The following is a 25,784-nucleotide window of genomic DNA, read 5'->3' as shown; positions in this document are numbered from 1 at the left end:
TTGGAACATTGGTTATAGAATTGTCTCTAAATTCACGTATCTTTTCGCACTCCATCACATAGTGATGGAGGGTGTGCGAATAATTTTGTTGACACAGTTTACATTTGGTCAGCTCTACATCGGCAGATAATGAGAATTCCCAGAGATACTTGTCGCCGAGTCTAAGCCGAGCAGTAGTAACATCTAGAAGTCTGCTGATGTTATTGGATGATCCATAGATGTGTGGCTCCTCTTGCATGATAGTATGATAGTATCTACATCAGCAGATAATGAGATTACCCAGAGATACTTGTCGCCGAGTCTACGCCGAGCAGTAGTAACATCTAGATGTCTCACTGAAGGAAACTCTTGTGAAACAAACAAACTCTCCCCAGCCCCAAGAGACGTCCTCAAACTTTAGACATTACTTAATGAAAGTCTAACATCATCTGGGTGTTGAGTCAGCACAAAAAGTGGCAGCAAGTTGGGGGCGAGGCGTGACGCTCCGTCACTCACCGTCACTCTCACCAACACTCACGGAGCTCCTCTTAATACAATATCTTGGCCAGATTAAGAACCAGTCGTCTTCCTCTCTCCACGGGCTCACCATAGCCCGTGCTACTTGGAACTTTTGGTTCCAGGTAGCGAATCTTAAACAACAAAACTTCGTCTCTTCATCTTCTAGTGTGTGTGTAGTCTACGTTAAGAACCTGGGCCAGATTCTCGAACCAGTTACGCAAGCACTTACGAACGTGTACATCTTTCCCTCAATCTTTGACGGCTTTGTTTACATTTATTAAACAGTTTACAAGCATGGAAACTTTCCAATCAACTGTTGTTATTGTTATAAACAGCCTCCTGGTGCTCCGGAGCTCATTAACTGTTTTGTAATTGTAAACAAAGCCGCCACAGATTGAGAAAAGATGTACAAGGTCGTAAGTGCTTGCGTAACTGCTTCGTGAACCTGGCCCCAGGTGTTAAAGGGCGCATGTTCCCGCTGCCTTGGACAGGTAAGTTATCTCACTAGGCTTACTGCTGGCAGCCCCCCCCTCCTGGTCACTCGGTGTCATAATTAATATTGTATCTTTATTTGGTGTGATCCGCGTTCGACGCAGAGATCCCCCCCCCAGACACCCCCCTCCCCCTCACAAGAACCATCCACCACCCCCAGACACCCCCTCCCCCTCACAAGAACCATCCACCACCCCCAGACACCCCCCTCCCCCTCACAAGAACCATCCACCACCCCCAGACACCCCCCTCCCCCTCACAAGAACCATCCACCCCCCCAGACACCCCCCTCCCCCTCACAAGAACCATCCACCCCCCTCCCCCTCACAAGAACCATCCACCCCCCCTCCCCCTCACAAGAACCATCCACCCCCCCCCAGACACCCCCTCCCCCTCACAAGAACCATCCACCCCCCCAGACACCCCCCTCCCCCTCACAAGAACCATCCACCCCCCCCCAGACACCCCCCTCCCCCTCACAAGAACCATCCACCCCCCCTCCCCCTCACAAGAACCATCCACCCCCCCCCAGACACCCCCCTCCCCCTCACAAGAACCATCCACCCCCCCAGACACCCCCCTCCCCCTCACAAGAACCATCCACCCCCCCCCAGACACCCCCCTCCCCCTCACAAGAACCATCCACCCCCCCTCCCCCTCACAAGAACCATCCACCCCCCCCCAGACACCCCTCTCCCCCTCACAAGAACCATCCACCCCCCCACAACCCCCCCAGACAGAACACACAAGACCAACAGACAAGACCAAAGACAGTGATAAGAGGTCACCCCCGCCTGGCCCAGTGCCACGACTCACTATGGCACTCTGGAGGCACTCACCGTGGGGCCCTCATCCACAGCCTGCTATTAATGGTGCCAATTACAAAGTGGATGGTGCAAATATGGCAGGAAGAGGGCGCTGGTCCTGCTCTACCCTACCTGCACCCCTCTGGTTCCCCTCGTAAACCTGTCAAGGCCAAGTGTCCAAGCGAGGGGGCAAGAGAGTAGTGTAGAGGAGGAGGAGGAGGAGGAGGACGGTACCTGCAGAGGAAAACCATGAGGAAAAGCAGACAATAATAATGGCCTGGGCAGACAAATATAAGGGGGAGAGTCTATGCAGGCGATCACCCTCAATATTACTGCCAGAATATGTTATTCTCGTACGTCAAGTAAACACAACCTTGCAACACTGTTCCCTCTCCCTCTTATCTTGCTCCTCCTCCTCCTCCTCCTGCACTCGTCACTGGCCCTTACAAACGACTCCAGACACAGTTTGAAAGGTAGATTTGATAGAGCCCAATAGGCTCCAGAATCTGTACACCAGTTGAGAGGCGGGACCAAAGAGCCAGAGCTCAACCCCCGCAAGCACGATTAGGTGAGTACATGCAGCAGCAGCAGGGACAGGGACAGGGGCAGCAGCAGCAGCAGGGAGAGGGGCAGCAGCAGCAGGGAGAGGGGCAGCAGCAGCAGCAGGGAGAGGGGCAGCAGCAGCAGCAGCAGGGAGAGAGACAGCAGCAGCAGGGAGAGGGGCAGCAGCAGCAGCAGGGAGAGGGGCAGCAGCAGCAGCAGCAGGGAGAGGGGCAGTAGCAGCAGCAGGGAGAGGGGCAGCAGCAGCAGCAGGGAGAGGGGCAGCAGCAGCAGAAGGGAGAGGGGCAGCAGCAGCAGCAGGGAGAGGGGCAGCAGCAGCAGCAGGGAGAGGGGCAGCAGCAGCAGCAGGGAGAGGGGCAGCAGCAGCAGCAGGGACAGGGGCAGCAGCAGCAGCAGCAGCAGCAGGGAGAGGGGCAGCAGCAGCAGCAGGGAGAGGGGCAGCAGCAGCAGCAGGGAGAGGGCAGCAGCAGCAGCAGGGAGAGGGGCAGCAGCAGCAGCAGCAGCAGCAGCAGCAGGGAGAGGGGCAGCAGCAGCAGCAGGGAGAGGGGCAGCAGCAGCAGCAGCAGCAGCAGCAGCAGCAGCAGCAGGGAGAGGGGCAGCAGCAGCAGCAGCAGCAGCAGGGAGAGGGGCAGCAGGGAGAGGGGCAGCAGCAGCAGCAGGGAGAGGGGCAGCCGCAGCAGCAGCAGCAGCAGGGAGAGGGGCAGCAGCAGCAGCAGGGAGAGGGGCAGCAGCAGCAGCAGGGAGAGGGGCAGCAGCAGCAGCAGGGAGAGGGGCAGCAGCAGCAGCAGGGAGAGGGGCAGCAGCAGCAGCAGGGAGAGGGGCAGCAGCAGCAGCAGGGAGAGGGGCAGCAGCAGCAGCAGGGAGAGGGGCAGCAGCAGCAGCAGCAGCAGGGAGAGGGGCAGCAGCAGCAGCAGCAGCAGGGAGAGGGGCAGCAGCAGCAGCAGGGAGAGGGGCAGCAGCAGCAGCAGCAGGGAGAGGGGCAGCAGCAGCAGCAGGGAGAGGGGCAGCAGCAGCAGCAGGAAGAGGGGCAGCAGCAGCAGGAAGAGGGGCAGCAGCAGCAGCAGCAGCAGGGAGAGGGGCAGCAGCAGCAGCAGGGAGAGGGGCAGCAGCAGCAGCAGGGAGAGGGGCAGCAGCAGCAGCAGGGAGAGGGGCAGCAGCAGCAGCAGGGAGAGGGGCAGCAGCAGCAGCAGGGAGAGGGGCAGCAGCAGCAGCAGGGAGAGGGGCAGCAGCAGCAGCAGGGAGAGGGGCAGCAGCAGCAGCAGGGAGAGGGGCAGCAGCAGCAGCAGGGAGAGGGGCAGCAGCAGCAGCAGGGAGAGGGGCAGCAGCAGCAGCAGGGAGAGGGGCAGCAGCAGCAGCAGGGAGAGGGGCAGCAGCAGCAGCAGGGAGAGGGGCAGCAGCAGCAGCAGCAGCAGCAGGAAGAGGGGCAGCAGCAGCAGCAGCAGCAGGGAGAGGGGCAGCAGCAGCAGCAGGGAGAGGGGCAGCAGCAGCAGCAGGGAGAGGGGCAGCAGCAGCAGCAGGGAGAGGGGCAGCAGCAGCAGCAGGGAGAGGGGCAGCAGCAGCAGCAGGGAGAGGGGCAGCAGCAGCAGCAGGGAGAGGGGCAGCAGCAGCAGCAGCAGGGAGAGGGGCAGCAGCAGCAGCAGGGAGAGGGGCAGCAGCAGCAGCAGCAGCAGGAAGAGGGGCAGCAGCAGCAGCAGCAGCAGGGAGAGGGGCAGCAGCAGCAGCAGGGAGAGGGGCAGCAGCAGCAGCAGCAGAAAGAGGGGCAGCAGCAGCAGCAGGGAGAGGGGCAGCAGCAGGGAGAGGGGCAGCAGCAGCAGCAGGGAGAGGGGCAGCAGCAGCAGCAGGGAGAGGGGCAGCAGCAGCAGCAGGGAGAGGGGCAGCAGCAGCAGCAGGGAGAGGGGCAGCAGCAGCAGCAGCAGGGAGAGGGGCAGCAGCAGCAGCAGGGAGAGGGGCAGCAGCAGCAGCAGGGAGAGGGGCAGCAGCAGCAGCAGGGAGAGGGGCAGCAGCAGCAGCAGGGAGAGGGGCAGCAGCAGCAGCAGCAGGGAGAGGGGCAGCAGCAGCAGCAGCAGGGAGAGGGGCAGCAGCAGCAGCAGGGAGAGGGGCAGCAGCAGCAGCAGGGAGAGGGGCAGCAGCAGCAGCAGCAGGGAGAGGGGCAGCAGCAGCAGCAGCAGGGAGAGGGGCAGCAGCCACACGGGATCATCCCTGGGGCGGCCTGCCTCAGGTGCTGCTCCTCTGGTTACCGGGACCATCCACCACTGTCCTACACTCTCCTTTGTCTGGTCCTGTCTTGTACATGTTCCCTCACTCCCTCCCTACCGTCACACTCCGTCCGGGGGTGGCTAGGGAGGGAGGGAGGGAGGGAGGGAGGGAGGGGGGGAGGGGGGGGGGAGAGAGAGAGACAGCGAGAGATAGAGACAGAGGGAGGGAGACAGCGAGAGAGAGAGACAGAGAGAGAGGGAGACAGCGAGAGGGAGACAGCGAGAGAGAGAGACAGAGAGAGATAGAGAAAGAGACTGAGACAGAGAGAGGAAAAAGGAGAAAAAAGAAAATCAAAACGAACCGAGGCAGAATACCAACGAAGATCAAGATAAAATTGTAACATTTTTGCAAGAGAGAGCGAAAGTTTCCCATTCCGGAGGTCGTCTAAGCCTTCATGCAAGCCTCAACTGTTGCAAGGAATCAGGGGCAAGGAAACCTCCTCAAATGCCTCTCAAGAAATAGAACTCCGGTCCGGTATGAGGCGTAGGAGGAGTGGGTAAGAGGTATGTGTGTGTGAGAGGTCGTAATTACCTTCCTTGCTCACCAAGTTCGGCGTCGTGAGACAGGTGACCTGGTGCGTCTTCCTCCCGTCTTGAGACTTCCCCTGTCATCTCATCCCGTGTCTCCCGTCTTCCCTGGTGCACGCCGTCACTCTTGTGATGGGTCTGTCCGGCTCAGTCATAGTGTCTCTCTCATTCAGTCTCAACTCTCACCCCTCACAGTGACTCCCTGTCTCCTGTTGCTTAGGTACTCCCCGTCTCCTGTTGCTTAGGTACTTCCTGTCTCCTGTTGCTTAGGTACTTCCTGTCTCCTGTTGCTTAGGTACTTCCTGTCTCCTGTTGCTTAGGTTCTCCCTGTCTCCTGTTGCTTAGGTTCTCCCTGTCTCCTGTTGCTTAGGTACTCCCGGTCTCCTGTTGCTTAGGTACTCCCTGTCTCCTGTTGCTTAGATACTCCCTGCCTCCTGTTGCTTAGGTACTTCCTGTCTCCTGTTGCTTAGGTACTCCCCGTCTCCTGTTGCTTAGGTACTCCCTGTCTCCTGTTGCTTAGGTACTCCCTGCCTCCTGTTGCTTAGGTACTTCCTGTCTCCTGTTGCTTAGGTACTCCCCGTCTCCTGTTGCTTAGGTACTCCGTCTCCTGTTGCTTAGGTACTCCCTGCCTCCTGTTGCTTAGGTACTTCCTGTCTCCTGTTGCTTAAGTACTCCCCGTCTCCTGTTGCTTAGGTTCTCCCTGTCTCCTGTTGCTTAGGTACTCCCTGCCTCCTGTTGCTTAGGTTCTCCCTGTCTCCTGTTGCTTAGGTACTTCCTGTCTCCTGTTGCTTAGGTACTTCCTGTCTCCTGTTGCTTAGGTACTCCCTGTCTCCTGTTGCTTAGGTACTCCCCGTCTCCTGTTGCTTAGGTACTCCCTGTCTCCTGTTGCTTAGGTACTCCCCGTCTCCTGTTGCTTAGGTACTCCCCGTCTCCTGTTGCTTAGGTACTCCCTGTCTCCTGTTGCTTTGGTACTCCCCGTCTCCTGTTGCTTAGGTACTTCCTGTCTACTGTTGCTTAGGTTCTCCCTGTCTCCTGTTGCTTAGGTATTCCCCGTCTCCTGTTTCTTAGGTACTTCCTGTCTCCTGTTGCTTAGGTACTTCCTGTCTCCTGTTGCTTAGGTACTTCCTGTCTCCTGTTGCTTAGGTACTCCCTGTCTCCTGTTGCTTAGGTACTCCCTTATCCATTGGAGTACCTTCCCTGTTACTCCTGCCTGCTTCTCCAACTTAAGATCTCTTAAAGGGCACTGTGTCAAAGGCTTTCTGGCAATCCAAAAAAATGCGGTCTGCCCACCTTTTACTGTCTTGTCTAATTTCGAAACCTATGAGGCAAGATTCACCATCCTTAGGCGATGTGTCACAAATTTCCTTTTCTCCTAGATGTCCTACGAGTTATTGCTCACAATCTTCATTACTGCCTAACCTTACCAGTCGTAACCTGAAATGCCTCACGTGCTGCCTGGTGTAATACTCTCCCTCTCTCAGTTCAGAAACTTCCCCTTGCTCTATTGTACACACCTGGTATCTCTTGTTGAGTTCCTCGTACACCTCCTTATCATTCTCAGTGAACCTGTCAACGTCCTTTCTCAGTTTCTAAATACTGTGTATTCACCGAGTTGTATTCACCTAGTTGTGCTTGCGGGGGTTGAGCTCTGGCTCTTTGGTCCCGCCTCTCAACTGTCAATCAATGGGTGTACAGGTTCCTGAGCCTACTGGGCTCTGTCATATCTACACTTAAAACTGTGTATGGAGTCAGCCTCCACCACATCACTGCCTAATGCATTCCACCTGTTAACTACTCTGACACTGAAAAAGCTTTTTCTAACGTCTCTGTGGCTCATGTGGGTACTCAGTCTCCACCTGTGTCCCCTTGTTCGTGTCTCACCTGTGCTGAACAGTTTAACTTTATCTACCCTTGTTAATTCCTTTAAGAATTTTATAGGTTGTGATCATGTCTCCCCCTAACTCCTCTGTCTTTGAGTGTAGTGAGCTTCAGTTCAGCAATCTTTCCTCGTAGCTCATACCTCTCAGCTCGGGAACTAGCCTGGTGGCATGCCTCTCAACCTTTTCTAACTTCGTTTTGTCTTTGATTATATGTGGACTCCAGGTTGGAGCTGCATATTCCAATATTGGTCTGACATATGTGGCTTACAAACTTCTGAATGATTCCTTATACAAGTTTCTGAAGGCAGTTCTTATGTTCGCCAGCCTTGCGTACGCCGCTGATGTTATCCTTTTGATGTGTGCTTCAGGGGACAAGTCTGGTGTGACATCAACCCCCAGATCTTTCTCTCGTCATGACTCCTGAAGGACTTCCTCTCCCAGCTGGTACCTTGTGTTTGGCCTCCTCATCCCTACGCCTATCTTCATCACTTTGCACTTGCTCGAGTTAAACTCTAGTAGCCATTTGTTGGACCATTCCTTCAGTCGGTCCAGGTCATCCTGTAGCATCTTGCAGTTTTCCTCTGTCTTAATCCTTCTCATAATTTTAGCATCATCAGCAAACATTGAGAGAAATGAGTCGATACCTTCTGGACGATCATTCACGTATATCAGAAACAGGATAGGTCCGAGTACAGAGCCCTGTGGGACTCCACTGGTGACTTCACGCCAATCTGTGGTCTCACCCCTCACAGTAACTCTCTGCTTCCTATTGTTTAGGTACTCCCTTATCCACTGGAGCACCTTACCACTTACTCCAGCTTGTTTCTGCAGCTTATTTACCAGTCTCTTGTGGTACTGTGTCAAATTGCTTAAAGTGCACACACACACACACACACACACACACACACACACGCACACGCACGCACGCACACACACACACACACACACACACACACACACACACACACACGCACGCACGCACACACACACACACACACACACACACACACACACGCACACACGCACACAATCAGCCCCGGCAGTGTACCTATATAATTTGCCGCCACAAAACGCAGTGTCATAAATTTCTACAGTGTCACGTGAACTGAGGCAGAGGGGGGCGGGGGGGGGGGGCATGAGGGAACGCTGTGGCACCGGGGGGGGGCAGGGGGGGGGAGGAAGGAAAGTGTCAGGTTGGGGTGGTGGGTGAGGGCCGGGTTGTAAGATAGAGACGGGATCAGGTTGTGGCCGAGGGGAAGAACCCACTGACGTGGTTCGGGGTCGTAGGGGCTGTATCTAAGGTCGTAGTTCGGGGTCGTAGGGGCTGTATCTCAGGTCGTAGTTCGGGGTCGTAGGGGCTGTATCTCAGGTCGTAGTTCGGGGTCGTAGGGGCTGTATCTCAGGTCGTAGTTCGGGGTCGTAGGGGCTGTATCTAAGGTCGTAGTTCGGGGTCGTAGGGGCTGTATCTAAGTTCGTAGTTCGGGGTCGTAGGGGCTGTATCTAAGGTCGTAGTTCGGGGTCGTAGGGGCTGTATCTAAGGTCGTAGTTCGGGGTGGTAGGGGCTGTATCTAAGGTCGTAGTTCGGGGTCGTAGGGGCTGTATCTAAGGTCGTAGTTCGGGGTCGTAGGGGCTGTATCTAAGGTCGTAGTTCGGGGTCGTAGGGGCTGTATCTAAGGTCGTAGTTCGGGGTCGTAGGGGCTGTATCTAAGGTCGTAGTTCGGGGTCGTAGGGGCTGTATCTAAGGTCGTAGTTCGGGGTCGTAGGGGCTGTATCTAAGGTCGTAGTTCGGGGTCGTAGGGGCTGAATCTAAGATCGTAGTTCGGGGTCGTAGGGGCTGTATCTAAGGTCGTAGTTCGGGGTCGTAGGGGCTGTATCTAAGATCGTAGTTCGGGGTCGTAGGGGCTGTATCTAAGGTCGTAGTTCGGGGTCGTAGGGGCTGTATCTAAGGTCGTAGTTCGGGGTCGTAGGGGCTGTATCTAAGGTCGTAGTTCGGGGTCGTAGGGGCTGTATCTAAGGTCGTAGTTCGGGGTCGTAGGGGCTGAATCTAAGATCGTAGTTCGGGGTCGTAGGGGCTGTATCTAAGGTCGTAGTTCGGGGTCGTAGGGGCTGTATCTAAGGTCGTAGTTCGGGGTCGTAGGGGCTGAATCTAAGATCGTAGTTCGGGGTCGTAGGGGCTGTATCTAAGGTAGTTCGGGGTCGTAGGGGCTGTATCTAAGGTCGTAGTTCGGGGTCGTAGGGGCTGTATCTAAGGTCGTAGTTCGGGGTCGTAGGGGCTGTATCTAAGGTCGTAGTTCGGGGTCGTAGGGGCTGAATCTAAGATCGTAGTTCGGGGTCGTAGGGGCTGAATCTAAGATCGTAGTTCGGGGTCGTAGGGGCTGTATCTAAGGTCGTCAATGGTGTGGTTAGCGCCGATCGTCGTTTTTGTAGGGTGTTAATGGGGGTCTTGTTTGCAAATTGGGAAAACTAATAGCGTAGAGCTCTTAAGATAAGCTCTGTGAGCTGAGAGCTCTTAAGATAAGCCGTGTGAGCTGAGAGCTCTTAAGATAAGCTATGTGAGCTGAGAGCTCTAAAGATAAGCCGTGTGAGCTGAGAGCTCTAAAGATAAGCCGTGTGAGCTGAGAGCTCCTAAGATAAGCTGTGTGAGCTGAGAGCTCTTAAGATAAGCTGTGTGAACTGAGAGCTCTTAAGATAAGCTGTGTGAGCTGAGAGCTCTTAAGATAAGCCGTGTGAGCTGAGAGCTCTTAAGATAAGCCGTGTGAGCTGAGAGCTCTTAAGATAAGCCGTGTGAGCTGAGAGCTCTTAAGATAAGCTGTGTGAACTGAGAGCTCTTAAGATAAGCTGTGTGAGTTGAGAGCTCTTAAGATAAGCTGTGTGAGCTGAGAGCTCTTAAGATAAGCTGTGTGAGCTGAGAGCTCTTAAGATAAGCCGTGTGAGCTGAGAGCTATTAAGATAAGCTGTGTGAGCTGAGAGCTCTTAAGATAAGCCGTGTGAGCTGAGAGCTCTTAAGATAAGCCGTGTGAGCTGAGAGCTCTTTAAGATAAGCTGTGTGAGCTGAGAGCTCTTAAGATAAGCTGTGTGAGTTGAGAGCTCTTAAGATAAGCTGTGTGAGCTGAGAGCTCTTAAGATAAGCTGTGTGAGCTGAGAGCTCTTAAGATAAGCTGTGTGAGCTGAGAGCTCTTAAGTCTGCTAACAAGAGTCACAAGTAATTCGGTCTTATACCTCCTGGGAACACAAACAATATTTTTTTTTTCACTTTACTCTGACTCATTTGCTTTTGTCGATTCTACACACGTGTCGTACCCCACCAAACACACACCGAAACTACGACGTTGGTACAACGTTCGAGCAAGTTTTAACACCACCTAACCTGTTATAACAACCAATATAGCAAGTTGTAACAACGTTCTAATACGTCATAAACACGTTAAGCCAAGATGTAACAACTTTATTTCAAGTTGTAACAAGCGGAAAATAGAGACAGTTTCGGTTTGTGTTTCCAGGGGTCTTGTCCTAACTACCCTACATCTGAAACTGCTGTCCTTGTCTAATTTGCATATTCCCCTTAAAATTGTGTAGGTGGCATGTGTAGCTAGAATACAGGGAACTACAGACGGCCTACTGGCCCATGCGAGGCACTTCCTAGTAATGTCCACTCAAATTCATTCGTATATATGTTTAACCTACGCTTGAAACACTCCAACGATGCCGCGTGCATTATGTTTACTCGTCAATTGGTACCATAATCAACAATCTTGTTTCCAAACCAGTATTTACCCAAGGCATTCCTGGAATTAAAGTTTTCCAATGCTTTGAGGTTTTGTGTCAGTGTAATGAAAGCCATTTTTGGCATTACCTTTCACCCATTTATATACAAGACCCTTTGACCTATTTATATATAAGACCCTTTGACCTATTTATAAGGCCCTTTGACCTATTTATATATAAGACCCTTTGACCTATTTATATATAAGACCCTTTGACCTATTTATATATAAGACCCTTTGACCTATTTATATATAAGACCCTTTGACCTATTTATACATAAGACCCTTTGACCTATTTATATATAAGACCCTTTGACCTATTTATATATAAGACCCTTTGACCTATTTATATACTTCAATCATGCCAGCCCTTAATCTTCGTCTTCCTAGAGATTAAAATTGTGTAAATTAATCTTTATTAATCTCCTCTTCACAAGGAAGGTTTCCAGTACCAGGGATTATCTTTGTCATCAGCCTGTGTACTCGTTCAAGTGGAGTTTACACCCAGTACACCAAGTCTCACCCAGTACACCCAGTCTCACCCAGTACACCCAGTCTCACCCAGTACACCCCAGTACACCCAGTCTCACCCAGTACACCCCAGGCTCACCCAGTACACCCAGTACACACAGTCTCACCCAGTACACCCCAGTACACCCAGGCCCACCCAGTACACCCCAGTATACCCAGTACACCCAGTCTCACCCAGTACAGACACCATGAGGGAACAGTATTGCGTGTCTCCTCAAGAGACACTAAGACGTCCTGACGAGTCTTGGTAGTTCAAAACTCTTAGTTCGGGGACTGGTCTTGTGCCAAGATATATATATATATATATATATATATATATATATATATATATATATATATATATATATATATATATATATATATATATATATATATATATATATATATATATATATATATATATATATATATATATATATATATATATATATATATATATATATATATACTACCTATTGAACCAGGAGCCAGTCGTGCTTTATTGACCAGGCGTCAGGGGTTCCTCTCATCACCCAGGAGAGGGGAGGGAAGTGGTTGACCATGCAGCGAGCCATGGTTACTGCATTATAGGTGAGGTATAAGACACATGTATGATTCCCCCTTCCCTACCTCCTTCCCTTTGCCTCCCTACCCCTCCCCTTTCCCTTCACGGTGGTGGCGTGAACCTGGTGGAGGATGTCCTACACTTCTCTATTCATTTATTATTTGCCTTTAGTGTATTATGTCTGTGTTTACTCATTATTCTTCACTCTCCCTCATCTCTCTCAGCTTTTTTTTTAACCAATTATTTGTTTCCTTACTCATCTCTTCCGTCAAATATCCACCCTTTGTCCCCGTTTTCTATGATAGCTTTATGGTACTCGCCCTTGTTCCTGTTTTCTATGATAGCTTTATGGTACTCACCCTTGTTCCTGTTTTCTATGATAGCTTTATGGTACTCACCCTTGTCCCCGTTTTCTATGACAGTACTGCCATTATTCCATCTTTTACTCTCGCAATCTTCCTCCTCCCGCTAATCATCTTCCGTCTCTACTCTTACTGCATTTCTTCCTTTCTTCTTGTCTTCCTTTTTCTCTATTTTCTTCCAATTTTGCTTCTTCTCCTTCATCTGCCCTCTTCCATGTCCCCCATTCTACAGCAACTTAAGAAGCACTCTTTATCCATCATATACTGGGCAAAGTTTCTTTCACCCTGATGCCCCTGTTACCTAGCAGTAAATAGGTACCTGGGAGTTAGTCAGCTGTCACGGGCTGCTTCCTGGGGGTGGAGGCCTGGTCGAGGACCGGGCCGCGGGGACACTAAGCCCCGAAATCATCTCAAGATAACCTCAAGAATCATATCATCATGACAAGAAAATAATCACTCCTCTCTTCTTAGTCCCACTACTTGGGCAGGACGGTAGAGCGTCGCTCTCACTTCATGCTGGTCGGCGTTCAATCCCCGACCGTCCACAAGTGGTTGGGCACCACTCCTTCCCCCCGTCCCATCCCAAATTATTATCCTGACCCTTTCCCAGTACTATATAGTCGTAATGGCTTGGCGCTTTCACCTAATAGTTCTTTCCTTCTATCCTCTCTTCTCAACTTCTCTTCTCCGTCAATTCCGTCAATCGTTCCTTCCCTCCTCACAGTAGACGGGAACAACTGGATGACAGCAACACGAAATCAGACATTTAAATTGGCGAGAGACAATTCTGAGGAACACGTCAGCACTTTCACCCTTAATATAATTGTTGTGTTGGAGCCTTAACTGCCAGCTGTCTTCCTCACAAGGGGCCAGGGGGGGGGGGAGTTGGGGGGGAGTGGGGGGAGTTGGGGGGGAGTTGGGGGGGAGTTGGGGGGGAGTTGGGGGGGAGTGGGGGGGAGTGGGGGAGGGAGTTGGGGGGAGTTGGGGGAGTTGGGGGGAGTTGGGGGGGAGTAGGGGGAGTTGGGGGGGAGTGGGGGGGGGGAGTTGAGGGGGAGTTGGGGGAGTGGGGGGGGAGTTGGGGGGGAGTGGGGGGAGTGGGGGGGGAGTTGGGGGGGGAGTGGGAGATAAGTGAGGGGAGTGGGGGGGCTTATTATTGCAATAGTGAGCAACATGACCACACTCACACTAGCACCTCTCAACATGGCCACACACACACTAGCACCTCTCAACATGGCCACACACACACTAGCACCTCTCAACATGGCCACACTCACACTAGCACCTCTCAACATGGCCACACACACACTAGCACCTCTCAACATGGCCACACACACACTAGCACCTCTCAACATGGCCACACACACACACTAGCACCTCTCAACATGGCCACACACACACTAGCACCTCTCAACATGGCCACACTCACACTAGCACCTCTCAACATGGCCACACACACACTAGCACCTCTCAACATGGCCGCACACACACTAGCACCTCTCAACATGGCCACACTCACACTAGCACCTCTCAACATGGCCACACACACACTAGCACCTCTCAACATGGCCACACACACACTAGCACCTCTCAACATGGCCACACACACACTAGCAGCTCTTAACATGGCCACACACACACTAGCACCTCTCAACATGGCCACACTCACACTACCACCTCTCAACATGGCCACACACACACTAGCACCTCTCAACATGGCCACACACACACACTAGCACCTCTCAACATGGCCACACACACACTAGCACCTCTCAACATGGCCACACTCACACTAGCACCTCTCAACATGGCCACACACACACTAGCACCTCTCAACATGGCCGCACACACACTAGCACCTCTCAACATGGCCACACTCACACTAGCACCTCTCAACATGGCCACACACACACACTAGCACCTCTCAACATGGCCACACACACACTAGCACCTCTCAACATGGCCACACTCACACTAGCACCTCTCAACATGACCACACTCACACTAGCACCTCTCAACATGGCCACACTCACACTAGCAGCTCTCAACATGGCCACACACACACTAGCACCTCTCAACATGGCCACACACACACTACCACCTCTCAACATGGCCACACACACACTAGCACCTCTCAACATGGCCACACTCACACTAGCACCTCTCAACATGGCCACACTCACACTAGCACCTCTCAACATGGCCACACCCACACTAGCACCTCTCAACATGGCCACACTCACACTAGCACCTCTCAACATGGCCACACAAACACTAGCACCTCTCAACATGGCCACACTCACACTAGCACCTCTCAACATGGCCACACACACACTAGCACCTCTCAACATGGCCCCACACACACACTAGCACCTCTCAACATGGCCACACTCACACTAGCACCTCTCAACATGGCCACACTCACACTAGCACCTCTCAACATGGCCACACCCACACTAGCACCTCTCAACATGGCCACACTCACACTAGCACCTCTCAACATGGCCACACCCACACTAGCACCTCTCAACATGGCCACACTCACACTAGCACCTCTCAACATGGCCACACCCACACTAGCACCTCTCAACATGGCCACACACACACTAGCACCTCTCAACATGGCCACACCCACACTAGCACCTCTCAACATGGCCACACCCACACTAGCACCTCTCAACATGGCCACACTCACACTAGCACCTCTCAACATGGCCACACACACACTAGCACCTCTCAACATGGCCACACCCACACTAGCACCTCTCAACATGGCCACACACACACTAGCACCTCTCAACATGGCCACACTCACACTAGCACCTCTCAACATGGCCACACACACACTAGCACCTCTCAACATGGCCACACACACACTAGCACCTCTCAACATGGCCACACTCACACTAGCACCTCTCAACATGGCCACACTCACACTAGCAGCTCAGTGAGAGGTAGTGTCCATGTGTGAGGGGGGGCAGGGGGGGGAGGGAGGGTCGTGACGTCACATGTACTACGTCACTTCCCTAGCGACCACGGTCGTCATGGCAACCACAGCCTCACTACCCGGCATCAGCTGACTCTCAAGACAGATGGCCCCGAGCCCCACCCTCCCAGGGAGCATCATCCTCCTCCTCCTCCTTTGGGCTAGAGGTGGGATGAGCTCCCATCCTTACTGAGGCCATCAGATCACCACCAGCCATTGGCTTATTGACCATGTAGTCAAGGCCTTCTGAACCACCACCACCACCATGGTCACCAGATGGTCCACCACCACCACCACCACCATGGTCACTAGATGGTCCACCACCACCACCACCACCATGGTCACTAGATGGTCCACCACCACCACCACCACCACCACCATGGTCACCAGATGGTCCACCACCACCACCACCACCATGGTCACTAGATGGTCCACCACCACCACCACCACCACCACCACCATGGTCACCAGATGGTCCACCACCACCACCACCACAATGGTCACTAGATGGTCCACCACCACCACCACCACCATGGTCACCAGATGGTCCACCACCACCACCACCACCATGGTCACTAGATGGTCCACCACCACCACCACCACCACCATGGTCACTAGATGGTCCACCACCACCACCACCACCATGGTCACTAGATGGTCCACCACCACCACCACCACCACCACCATGGTCACTAGATGGTCCACCACCACCACCACCACCATGGTCACCAGATGGTCCACCACCACCACCACCACCATGGTCACCAGATGGTCCACCACCACCACCACCACCACCATGGTCACCAGATGGTCCACCACCACCACCACCACCACCATGGTCACCAGATGGTCCACCACCACCACCACCACCATGGTCACTAGATGGTCCACCACCACCACCACCACCATGGTCACTAGATGGTCCACCACCACCACCACCACCACCACCATGGTCACTAGATGGTCCACCACCACCACCACCACCATGGTCACCAGATGGTCCACCACCACCACCACCACCATGGTCACTAGATGGTCCACCACCACCACCACCACCATGGTCACTAGATGGTCCACCACCACCACCACCACCATGGTCACCAGATGGTCCACCACCACCACCACCACCATGGTCACCAGATGGTCCACCACCACCACCACCACCACCATGGTCACCAGATGGTCCACCACCACCACCACCACCATGGTCACTAGATGGTCCACCACCACCACCACCACCACCACCATGGTCACTAGATGGTCCACCACCACCACCACCATGGTCACCAGATGGTCCACCACCACCACCACCACCACCACCATGGTCACCAGATGGTCCACCACCACCACCATGGTCACCAGATGGTCCACCACCACCACCACCACCACCATGGTCACCAGATGGTCCACCACCACCACCACCACCACCATGGTCACCAGATGGTCCACCACCACCACCATGGTCACTAGATGGTCCACCACCACCACCACCACCACCACCACCACCATGGTCACTAGATGGTCCACCACCACCACCACCACCACCACCATGGTCACTAGATGGTCCACCACCACCACCACCACCATGGTCACCAGATGGTCCACCACCACCACCACCACCACCACCACCACCATGGTCACCAGATGGTCCACCACCACCACCATGGTCACCAGATGGTCCACCACCACCACCATGGTCACCAGATGGTCCACCACCACCACCACCACCACCACCATGGTCACCAGATGGTCCACCACCACCACCACCACCACCACCATGGTCACTAGATGGTCCACCACCACCACCACCATGGTCACCAGATGGTCCACCACCACCACCACCACCATGGTCACCAGATGGTCCACCACCACCACCACCACCATGGTCACTAGATGGTCCACCACCACCACCACCACCATGGTCACTAGATGGTCCACCACCACCACCACCATGGTCACCAGATGGTCCACCACCACCACCACCATGGTCACTAGATGGTCCACCACCACCACCACCACCACCATGGTCACTAGATGGTCCACCACCACCACCACCACCACCACCATGGTCACTAGATGGTCCACCACCACCACCACCACCACCACCACCATGGTCACTAGATGGTCCACCACCACCACCACCACCATGGTCACCAGATGGTCCACCACCACCACCACCACCATGGTCACTAGATGGTCCACCACCACCACCACCACCATGGTCACCAGATGGTCCACCACCACCACCACCACCATGGTCACCAGATGTTCCACCACCACCACCACCACCATGGTCACTAGATGGTCCACCACCACCACCACCACCACCATGGTCACCAGATGGTCCACCACCACCACCACCACCATGGTCACTAGATGGTCCACCACCACCACCACCATGGTCACCAGATGGTCCACCACCACCATGGTCACCAGATGGTCCACCACCACCACCACCACCACCATAGTCACCAGATGGTCCACCACCACCACCAGCACCACAACCACCACCACCACCATGGTCACTAGATGGTCCACCACCACCACCACCACCACCACCACCATGGTCACTAGATGGTCCACCACCACCACCACCACCATGGTCACCAGATGGTCCACCACCACCACCACCACCATAGTCACCAGATGGTCCACCACCACCACCACCACCACCACCACCATGGTCACTAGATGGTCCACCACCACCACCACCACCACCACCATGGTCACTAGATGGTCCACCACCACCACCACCACCATGGTCACCAGATGGTCCACCACCACCACCACCACCACCACCACCATGGTCACCAGATGGTCCACCACCACCACCACCACCATGGTCACCAGATGGTCCACCACCACCACCATGGTCACTAGATGGTCCACCACCACCACCACCACCACAACCATGGTCACTAGATGGTCCACCACCACCACCACCACCATGGTCACCAGATGGTCCACCACCACCACCACCACCACCATGGTCACCAGATGGTCCACCACCACCACCACCACCATGGTCACCAGATGGTCCACCACCACCACCATGGTCACTAGATGGTCCACCACCACCACCACCACCACCACCACCACCACCACCACCATGGTCACCAGATGGTCCACCATTACCACCACCACCATGGTCACTAGATGGTCCACCACCACCATGGTCACCAGGTGGTCCACCACCACCACCACCACCATGGTCACCAGATGGTCCACCACCACCACCACCACCATGGACACCAGATGGTCCACCACCACCACCACCATGGTCACCAGATGGTCCACCACCACCACCACCACCATGGTCACCAGATGGTCCACCACCACCACCACCACCAAGGTCACTAGATGGTCCACCACCACCACCACCACCACCATGGTCACTAGATGGTCCACCACCACCACCACCACCACCATGGTCACTAGATGGTCCACCACCACCACCACCACCACCACCATGGTCACCAGATGGTCCACCACCACCACCACCACCAAGGTCACTAGATGGTCCACCACCACCACCACCACCATGGTCACCAGATGGTCCACCACCACCATGGTCACTAGATGGTCCACCACCACCACCACCACCACCACCACCACCATGGTCACTAGATGGTCCACCACCACCACCACCACCACCACCATGGTCACCAGATGGTCCACCACCACCACCACCACCATGGTCACCAGATGGTCCACCACCACCACCACCACCATGGTCACTAGATGGTCCACCACCACCACCACCACCACCACCACCATGGTCACCAGATGGTCCACCACCACCACCACCACCATGGTCACCAGATGGTCCACCACCACCACCACCACCATGGTCACCAGATGGTCCACCACCACCACCATGGTCACTAGATGGTCCACCACCACCACCACCACCACCATGGTCACCAGATGGTCCACCACCACCACCACCACCATGGTCACCAGATGGTCCACCACCACCACCACCACCACCACCATGGTCACCAGATGGTCCACCACCACCACCACCACCATGGTCACCAGATGGTCCACCACCACCACCACCACCATGGTCACTAGATGGTCCACCACCACCACCACCACCACCATGGTCACCAGATGGTCCACCACCACCACCACCACCACCACCACCACCACCATGGTCACCAGATGGTCCACCACCACCACCACCACCATGGTCACTAGATGGTCCACCACCACCACCACCACCATGGTCACTAGATGGTCCACCACCACCACCACCACCATGGTCACCAGATGGTCCACCACCACCACCACCATGGTCACCAGATGGTCCACCACCACCACCACCACCACCACCACCATGGTCACTAGATGGTCCACCACCACCACCACCACCACCACCACCATGGTCACCAGATGGTCCACCACCACCACCATGGTCACCAGATGGTCCACCACCACCACCACCACCACCACCAGATGGTCCACCACCACCACCACCACCATGGTCACCAGATGGTCCACCACCACCACCACCATGGTCACCAGATGGTCCACCACCACCACCACCACCACCACCACCATGGTCACTAGATGGTCCACCACCACCACCACCACCACCATGGTCACTAGATGGTCCACCACCACCACCACCACCATGGTCACTAGATGGTCCACCACCACCACCACCACCATGGTCACCAGATGGTCCACCACCACCACCACCACCACCACCACCACCACCACCACCAGATGGTCCACCACCACCACCACCACCATGGTCACCAGATGGTCCACCACCACCACCACCACCACCATGGTCACCAGATGGTCCACCACCACCACCACCACCACCACCACCACCATGGTCACTAGATGGTCCACCACCACCACCACCACCATGGTCACTAGATGGTCCACCACCACCACCACCACCATGGTCACTAGATGGTCCACCACCACCACCATGGTCACCAGATGGTCCACCACCACCACCACCACCACCAGATGGTCCACCACCACCACCACCACCATGGTCACCAGATGGTCCACCACCACCACCACCACCACCATGGTCACCAGATGGTCCACCACCACCACCACCACCACCATGGTCACTAGATGGTCCACCACCACCACCACCACCACCACCACCATGGTCACCAGATGGTCCACCACCACCACCACCACCAAGGTCACTAGATGGTCCACCACCACCACCACCACCATGGTCACTAGATGGTCCACCACCACCACCACCATGGTCACCAGATGGTCCACCACCACCACCACCATGGTCACCAGATGGTCCACCACCACCACCACCACCATGGTCACTAGATGGTCCACCACCACCACCACCATGGTCACCAGATGGTCCACCACCACCACCACCACCATGGTCACTAGATGGTCCACCACCACCACCACCATAGTCACCAGATGGTCCACCACCACCACCATGGTCACCAGATGGTCCACCACCACCACCACCACCACCATGGTCACTAGATGGTCCACCACCACCACCACCACCATGGTCACTAGATGGTCCACCACCACCACCATAGTCACCAGATGGTCCACCACCACCACCACCACCACCACCACCACCATGGTCACCAGATGGTCCACCACCACCACCATGGTCACCAGATGGTCCACCACCACCACCACCACCACCATGGTCACCAGATGGTCCACCACCACCACCACCACCAAGGTCACTAGATGGTCCACCACCACCACCACCACCATGGTCACTAGATGGTCCACCACCACCACCACCATGGTCACCAGATGGTCCACCACCACCACCACCACCACCACCATGGTCACTAGATGGTCCACCACCACCACCACCACCATGGTCACTAGATGGTCCACCACCACCACCACCACCACCATGGTCACCAGATGGTCCACCACCACCACCACCACCATGGTCACTAGATGGTCCAGCACCACCACCATAGTCACCAGATGGTCCACCACCACCACCACCACCACCATGGTCACTAGATGGTCCACCACCACCACCACCACCATGGTCACCAGATGGTCCACCACCACCACCACCACCACCACCATGGTCACCAGATGGTGGTGGTGTATGTGAGGGGACACTGGCCTGTATGTGTGGGGACACTGGCCTGTATGTGAGGGGGACACTGGCCTGTATGTGTGGGGACACTGGCCTGTATGTGAGGGGACACTGGCCTGTATGTGAGGGGACACTGGCCTGTATGTGAGGGGACACTGGCCTGTATGTGAGGGGACACTGGCCTGTATGTGTGGGGACACTGGCCTGTATGTGAGGGGACACTGGCCTGTATGTGAGGGGACACTGGCCTGTATGTGTGGGGACACTGGCCTGTATGTGTGGGGACACTGGCCTGTATGTGAGGGGACACTGGCCTGTATGTGTGGGGACACTGGCCTGTATGTGAGGGGACACTGGCCTGTATGTGTGGGGACACTGGCCTGTATGTGAGGGGACACTGGCCTGTATGTGAGGGGACACTGGCCTGTATGTGTGGGGACACTGGCCTGTATGTGTGGGGACACTGGCCTGTATGTGAGGGGACACTGGCCTGTATGTGAGGGGACACTGGCCTGTATGTGAGGGGACACTGGCCTGTATGTGTGGGGACACTGGCCTGTATGTGAGGGGACACTGGCCTGTATGTGAGGGGACACTGGCCTGTATGTGTGGTGACACTGGCCTGTATGTGTGGGGACACTGGCCTGTATATGTGGGGACACTGGCCTGTATGTGTAGGGACACTGGCCTGTATGTGAGGGGACACTGGCCTGTATGTGTGGGGACACTGGCCTGTATGTGAGGGGACACTGGCCTGTATGTGTGGGGACACTGGCTTGTATGTGAGGGGACACTGGCCTGTATGTGAGGGGACACTGGCCTGTATGTGTGGGGACACTGGCCTGTATGTGTGGGGACACTGGCCTGTATGTGAGGGGACACTGGCCTGTATGTGAGGGGGACACTGGCCTGTATGTGTGGGGACACTGGCCTGTATGTGAGGGGACACTGGCCTGTATGTGTGGGGACACTGGCCTGTATGTGAGAGGACACTGGCCTGTATGTGAGGGGACACTGGCCTGTATGTGTGGGGACACTGGCCTGTATGTGGGGACACTGGCCTGTATGTGAGGGGACACTGGCCTGTATGTGAGGGGACACTGGCCTGTATGTGTGGGGACACTGACCTGTATGTGAGGGGACACTGGCCTGTATGTGAGGGGACACTGACCTGTATGTGAGGGGACACTGGGGCCAGTGAGGGGACACTGGCCTGTATGTGAGGGGACACTGGCCTGTAAGTGAGGGGACACTGGCCTGTATGTGTGGGGACACTGGCCTGTATATGAGGGGACACTGGCCTGTATATGAGGGGACACTGGCCTGTATGTGAGGGGACACTGGCCTGTATGTGTGGGGGACACTGACTTAAATGTGAGGGCACACTGGCCTGTAAGTGAGGGGACACTAACCTGTATGTGAGGGGACACTGGCCTGTATGTGAGGGGACACTGACCTGTATGTGAGGGGACACTGACCTGTATGTGAGGGGACACTGGCCTGTATGTGAGGGGGACACTGGCCTGTATGTGAGGGGACACTGGCCTGTATGTGAGGGGGACACTGGCCTGTATGTGAGGGGACACTGGCCTGTATGTGAGGGGGACACTGGCCTGTATGTGAGGGGACACTGGCCTGTGAGGGGACACTGGCCTGTATGTGAGGGGACACTGGCCTGTAAGTGAGGGGACACTGGCCTGTATGTGAGAGGACACTGGCCTGTATGTGTGGGGACACTGGCCTGTATGTGAGGGGACACTGGCCTGTATGTGAGGGGACACTGGCCTGTATGTGTGGGGACACTGACCTGTATGTGAGGGGGACACTGGCCTGTATATGAGGAGACACTGGCCTGTATGTGAGGGGACACTGGCCTGTATGTGAGGGGACACTGGCCTGTATGTGAGGGGGACACTGGCCTGTATGTGAGGGGACACTGGCCTGTATGTGTGGGGACACTGGCCTGTATGTGTGGGGGAGACTGGCCTGTATGTGAGGGGACACTGGCCTCTATGTGAGGGGGACACTGGCCTGTATGTGAGGGGACACTGGCCTGTATGTGAGGGGACACTGGCCTGTGAGGGGACACTGGCCTGTATGTGAGGGGACACTGACCTGTATGTGAGGGGACACTGGCCTGTATGTGAGGGGGACACTGGCCTGTATGTGTGGGGACACTGGCCTGTATGTGAGGGGACACTGGCCTGTGAGGGGACACTGGCCTGTATGTGAGGGGACACTGACCTGTATGTGAGGGGACACTGGCCTGTATGTGAGGGGACACTGGCCTGTATGTGTGGGGGACACTGACCTGTATGTGAGGGGACACTGGCCTGTAAGTGAGGGGACACTAACCTGTATGTGAGGGGACACTGACCTGTATGTGAGGGGACACTGACCTGTATGTGAGGGGACACTGGCCTGTATGTGAGGGGGACACTGGCCTGTATGTGAGGGGACACTGGCCTGTATGTGAGGGGGACACTGGCCTTAATGTGAGGGGACACTGGCCTGTATGTGTGGGGACACTGACCTGTATGTGAGGGGACACTGGCCTGTATGTGTGGGGACACTGGCCTGTATGTGAGGGGACACTGGCCTGTAAGTGAGGGGACACTGGCCTGTATGTGAGGGGACACTGGCCTGTATGTGTGGGGACACTGGCCTGTATGTGAGGGGACACTGGCCTGTATGTGTGGGGACACTGACCTGTATGTGAGGGGGACACTGGCCTGTATATGAGGGGACACTGGCCTGTATGTGAGGGGACACTGGCCTGTATGTGAGGGGACACTGGCCTGTATGTGAGGGGGACACTGGCCTGTATGTGAGGGGACACTGGCCTGTATGTGTGGGGACACTGTCCTGTGTGGGGGACACTGGCCTGTATGTGAGGGGACACTTGCCTCTATGTGAGGGGGACACTGGCCTGTATGTGAGGGGACACTGGCCTGTATGTGAGGGGACACTGGCCTGTGAGGGGACACTGGCCTGTATGTGAGGGGACACTGACCTGTATGTGAGGGGACACTGGCCTGTATGTGAGGGGGACACTGGCCTGTATGTGTGGGGACACTAGCCTGTATGTGAGGGGACACTGGCCTGTGAGGGGACACTGGCCTGTATGTAAGGGGACACTGACCTGTATGTGAGGGGACACTGGCCTGTATGTGAGGGGGACACTGGTCTGTATGTGTGGGGACACTGGCCTGCATGTGAGGGGACACTGGCCTGTATGTGTGGGGACACTGGCCTGTATGTGAGGGGACACTGGCCTGTATGTGAGGGGACACTGGCCTGTATGTGAGGGGGACACTGGCCTGTATGTGTGGGGACACTGGCCTGTATGTGAGGGGACACTGGCCTGTATGTGTGGGGACACTGGCCTGTATGTGAGGGGATACTGACCTGTATGTGAGGGGACACTGGCCTGTATGTGTGGGGACACTGGCCTGTATGTGTAGGGACACTGGCCTGTATGTGAGGGGACACTGGCCTGTATGTGAGGGGACACTGGCCTGTATGTGTGGGGACACTGGCCTGTATGTGAGGGGACACTGGCCTGTATGTGAGGGGACACTGACCTGTATGTGAGGGGACACTGGCCTGTATGTGAGGGGACACTGACCTGTATGTGAGGGGACACTGGCCTGTATGTGTGGGGACACTGGCCTGTATGTGTGGGGACACTGGCCTGTATGTGAGGGGACACTGGCCTGTATGTGAGGGGACACTGGCCTGTATGTGAGGGGGACACTGACCTGTATGTGAGAGGGACACTGGCCTGTATGTGTGGGGACACTGGCCTGTATGTGAGGGGACACTGGCCTGTATGTGAGGGGACACTGACCTGTATGTGAGGGGACACTGGCCTGTATGTGTGGGGACACTGGCCTGTATGTGAGGGGACACTGGCCTGTATGTGAGGGGACACTGGCCTGTATGTGACGGGGACACTGGCCTGTATGTGAGGGGGACACTGACCTGTATGTGAGAGGGACACATGTCTTGCTATCTCCAAGTCCCCCTCACTTACTGTAGTGTCAAGAACCTCTGGAGTCTCCTGAGGAGTTCCTCTCGTATCTCTCACTCTGGAGCACAACACTTTGCAAATAAATGCTCTAGAAAGTGCACAGAAAAGGATGACAAAGTTGTTTCCCAGAATGAGAAATTTCAGGTAAGAAGAAAGCTTAAGAAATCTTTACGTTGTCTTACAAGGGGGAAGAGCGCGGGGTGATAAGACGGGTATATACCAGTGGATGAAGGGGTGAATAACAATGGATGAAGGGGGTGAATAATAATCCCCCCCCTCTAACCCCCCTCCCCCTCTCCATACACCCCTTCACTCTCTCCCTTAACCATTTCTCTTCCTCCCACAACTCATTTTTCACTTCCCTTGCCCGTGTTCACTTCTTCAGGACCTTCCCTATCATCCCCCTTCCCTCGCTATCCATCCCCTTCCCTGGCTAGGACTCCCCTTCCCTCGCTATCCATC

The 25,784-nt window shown here is 55.3% G+C and overlaps 3 protein-coding genes across 3 annotated transcripts in view; 2 read left to right on the top strand and 1 right to left on the bottom strand.

The window, feature by feature from the left end:
- The window catches only part of LOC123767553 (CD82 antigen), a 690,815-nt gene that overhangs the window by 401,270 nt on the left and 263,761 nt on the right, over positions 1–25,784 (top strand). The gene's annotated exons all lie outside the window — the stretch shown is intronic.
- LOC123767767 (uncharacterized) overlaps positions 1–25,784 on the bottom strand; it is a 672,233-nt gene that overhangs the window by 554,828 nt on the left and 91,621 nt on the right. The gene's annotated exons all lie outside the window — the stretch shown is intronic.
- LOC138355368 (calphotin-like) lies at positions 14,600–15,169 on the top strand. Its single transcript, XM_069310253.1, has one exon. The coding sequence runs from the start codon at positions 14,600–14,602 to the stop codon at positions 15,167–15,169; it is 570 nt and encodes a 189-aa protein (XP_069166354.1).

The sequence above is a fragment of the Procambarus clarkii genome, chromosome 67 (genome assembly GCF_040958095.1).
Source record: "Procambarus clarkii isolate CNS0578487 chromosome 67, FALCON_Pclarkii_2.0, whole genome shotgun sequence".
NCBI classification, from domain to species: Eukaryota; Metazoa; Arthropoda; class Malacostraca; order Decapoda; family Cambaridae; genus Procambarus; species Procambarus clarkii.
This window is presented reverse-complemented; position numbering and strand designations above follow the sequence as displayed.

Bases quoted from the DNA above. Each gene is read 5' to 3' on its own strand.
- LOC138355368 (XM_069310253.1), top strand. From the start codon at position 14,600: ATGGCCACACTCACACTAGCACCTCTCAACATGGCCACACTCACACTA.